Source organism: Kryptolebias marmoratus, linkage group LG23, assembly GCF_001649575.2.
Source record: "Kryptolebias marmoratus isolate JLee-2015 linkage group LG23, ASM164957v2, whole genome shotgun sequence".
Lineage (NCBI taxonomy): Eukaryota > Metazoa > Chordata > Actinopteri > Cyprinodontiformes > Rivulidae > Kryptolebias > Kryptolebias marmoratus.
Window position 1 is genome coordinate 16,445,762 of NC_051452.1, and position 3,793 is coordinate 16,449,554.

The 3,793-nt window shown below is 35.9% G+C and overlaps 1 protein-coding gene across 1 annotated transcript in view; it reads right to left on the reverse strand.

Moving 5' to 3' along the window:
* Positions 1-479: 479 nt before the first annotated feature.
* The window catches only part of urp2 (urotensin II-related peptide), a 10,172-nt gene continuing 6,858 nt past the window's right edge, over positions 480-3,793 (reverse strand). The window contains exons 4-5 of the mRNA XM_017438757.3: positions 2,199-2,361; positions 480-1,844 (exon numbers count right to left, since the gene is read on the reverse strand). Coding sequence (XP_017294246.1) covers positions 1,813-1,844; positions 2,199-2,361 — 195 coding nt within the window. The 3' untranslated portion in view covers positions 480-1,812. The remainder of the gene's footprint in view (positions 1,845-2,198; positions 2,362-3,793) is intronic.

Below are 3,793 nucleotides of genomic sequence, written 5' to 3' on the forward strand. Positions count from 1 at the left end.
GTAATCATCAAAATTAAACGAAATAAACATTTGAAATATATGAGTTTGTATGTAATGTATGAATATAATATACAAGTTTCACTTTTTAAATGGAATTACTGAAATCAATCTACTTTTTCATGATATTCTAATTTTATGACCAGCACCTGTAGAGCCACAGTCTGTGGGGAAAAAAAGTTATGGATGGACATGACATAAAAGAACAGTTATATTCACACTGACAGAATCAGTAAAGTGTCAAATTCATCAAATGCCATATTGATCGAAAGGGTTTTAATATAATTTAATTATATATATATTTTAATAAAGCATGTTAGATTTTCAGATCAGGGTTCTTATCATCATCCAGAAGATGGCAGTGCGGTACAGCAAAATGTGAAAGTGTGTGATTGATACGCTGCATTGCACTTCATGAAAATAAAAAAAAATAAAACAGAGAAATACCGAAAGAATACAGCTTATTTTTTTATTGTCTTGGTTTTTGGGTCCAAAGTCACATGAGTAAAATTAGCTCATTTGTCATTGTTTTTTCAAGAAGCTCTGTATTTAAGTTCACAAAGATTTTAAAAAGAAAGGCTTAGCATCCCTTGAAAAAATACACAGCTCTTGCCACCTTTCATGCCAAGGTTTTAACTGAGATTATTTTTTATAAATTACGAAGTTGTAGCTGTTTTGATCAAACCTTAAAAACAACATTATTCATGATTTCACATGATATTGTGAGATCCCATACTCAAAGTATGTCACCTACTACCACAGCAATTTTTAGCTTATTTGTGTTTGCAAAGACTGATTAGCTGATACAGACATTTTAGACATAGGTTAATTCCAAAAGTTGATATGTTGTAGATTTACATCAGTGATTACTGTCTGAGAATTTGTACAGCAATTCATGAGATATTTTGCTAACAGACACAGACATGAACAAATGCACTCACAGGCCAAAACATTATTGTCAACTATTTGCCTTTCTGTGGCAAGTGATAAAAATAATATTTTTTTCTGATTAAAAACGTTGTGTGTGGAGGAAAGGTGTAAATGCAGCAAGATCTGCTTTCAGAGAATTGTTGACAACTTTTTTAGGTAACTAAAGTTTTAAAGAAATGTTTTAGTAAATGAGCTGAGAGTTTCCTCAATGAACAACTAAAATACAGTGAAAATGCAGAAGAAAAGAATCAGACTTTATTGTCACAGCTGATCTTTATCATGACAGAAAACAACTATTTGAAAGTTTGCACACATCCAAAACTGAAGTCTTGTCCTCTGATAGAGAAAAAATGGTTACCAGAAGTGTTTGTTCATGTGCCCTGGCCACAAGCACACATCGTCATCTTTGATTGCTCAGTCTGGTTAATTACTAAGTGAATAAAAAGGTCCAAGTCAGCCCTGGCGCCAGTCGAGGGGGAAAGTGCAGCGCCCCCTGATTCCACAGCAACAGTCTCCTAGCACTCAGAAGTCAGACACACAGTAAAAGAAAGGAGCCTGTAGGGACAGGTGGATGGATCATAAAGTCAAACCACCGATTTATGTCAACAAATCAGTTTAGACAATATTCTGTTTGCAAGAGTAAAAACACTTGTCTAATGAGTACATCACTGGAAAACAAATCTAGCTGCTACTCATGTATAATTTTACAAACTGTAGGAAATAAAAGCAATGTGCTTGAAACTTTAAACTAGATTGGTCTTATGAAGGAAGTGTGTTTTGATTAGCAGTGAGTGTCATGGTAATGTATGAGAAGATGTGGTCAGCAGGAAGAGCAGGAATGAAGGACCAGCAGGCAGAGCATGTCGGTACTGTTCTAGAAAGCAGTCAGTTCTGGGAACAGTACTTCCAAAAACACACTGTGGAAGAAAAAAACAAAAACACAACAAGTCCTGGTGAGTTAACAGGTTCAAGACTTAACAGTTGAACAGATATTGCCTTAAAATTTCTGTCCCTACTGTTCCTAACCTGAATTGGACTGTATGCACTTTGGATGAAAAGATAGGTACTTAAGTCAAACAAGAGTCACCTTTTGGGTGGACTTGGTACCGTTAAGGGTCATTAACTAATTTTTAAACACTGGATTATAAGAATTTTTTTTAAGAGATTTAAATTTTTATGTTATTCCATGATAGAGCTTTTCTGTTCAGAATATAACTAATTCTATCAACTCAAACTGTGGGGACCAACAGAGGGGATTTGCTGGCTGTCACCTCTTTTGTTGCTCTTTTTGTTCTGCGGCGGAAGGGACTTCCTGGCGTTTTGACCCATCAGACTTGGAAGAATACCATGTGAACTGGCTCTGGAATCGGTGCTATTAACTGTTGACAGGGTGGTAGTGGTCGGTTTAACTCCCTCATCTGCAGGAGGAACCTTCTACCACAGGAACAACAGAAATAAGTTAATAGGCAGTGAGTAATTAAAGGAACTACTACTCTCACTGTACACCTTCAAAAATGTAAAAACACACCATTCATGTTTTGTTTATTAAGCTTTTCTTTTCAACAGTTTTACTCTGTTTATTTTCCAAAATAGCTCCAAATAAAACTGAACTAATTGGATAATAGAGGACTACAGTATAAAACTACAGCATATTAGGGTCACTCAGAAGTAAAACAAAGGGAGAGGACTTTTTTTGCCTCCCAGTTCTGTAACTAAATTTTTTATGCCAATATTAAAGTCATAATATTTAGCTCAAAGTCAAAACACTGAGACTAAAGTTGAAATGTCAAAATTAAACTCAAAATGTGAAGATTGAAGAGGTTAACCTAGTCCTTTTTTCAAGATTAAAGTCAAAATTAATTTGAAGTAGGATAATAGTCAAACAGTGCTTTCAAACCCAGAGTATTTTATTTAATTATTGTAGCTAAGGGTTATAGATGCATTTACTAAACTACAAAATAACAACACAAGGTGTTTCTTGAACTGGTCCAATGTGCAGTCTCTGTTCCTCCCAGAACAAATGAACTCATGGATCTTTTGTCAGTCCTTAAGAGCAGCCGACAGAGAAAATCAGTCATAGGGTGGAAAGTCGAGGTTGGCGGATCTTAATGAAACTTTTCACACATGCATTTTTAGGTATAAAATGGCACATCCCAAAGTATTTTCAAAAATATTACTTTGGTTGCCATGGAAACTAGCTAGGCTGAAAAATTGCCTAAATCAGCATTTTTGGTGTCTCAGACGGTTGCATTTTTAGCACTTTCCATGTGCAAATTAGAGACAGATTTGCTAGTCCTATATATTAATGATACATATCACTGAAATCTGGAAGCTTTTTATTTTCAAAAGAGGGGTAACATATATGTGTACGCATTAAGTGTAAAGGCACTTAATGCGTATATATACGGTCCAAACTCTGGCAGTAGAGCAGGGAAATTGCAATTTTTTTGGAATTTTCCAAATTTGTAAGAGTTTGGACCAAGGTAGGCCAATTTGCTGGCATAAACATGAGAGATGGATTCCTAAGCTACACATTTATGGAAAAAAATTTAATTGACCCACACCCATGGAAAATCTGTGAACAATTCAGTATAAGCCCATGTGTTGTTGTCATAAAATATACAACTACAAACAGATACATTTTTTTAAATTTCAACAACTGATATGTTTATTGTTTCATTGTGATCAAAGTATGGGTTTATGAAATTTGCTAATCCATCCATCCATCCATCCATCCATCCATCCATCCATCCATCCATCCATCCATTGCTTATCCGGGGTCGGGTCGCGGGGGCAGCAGCCTAAGCAGGGAGACCCAGACTTCCCTCTCCCCAGCCACTTGGGCCAGCTCCTCCAGGGGAATCCC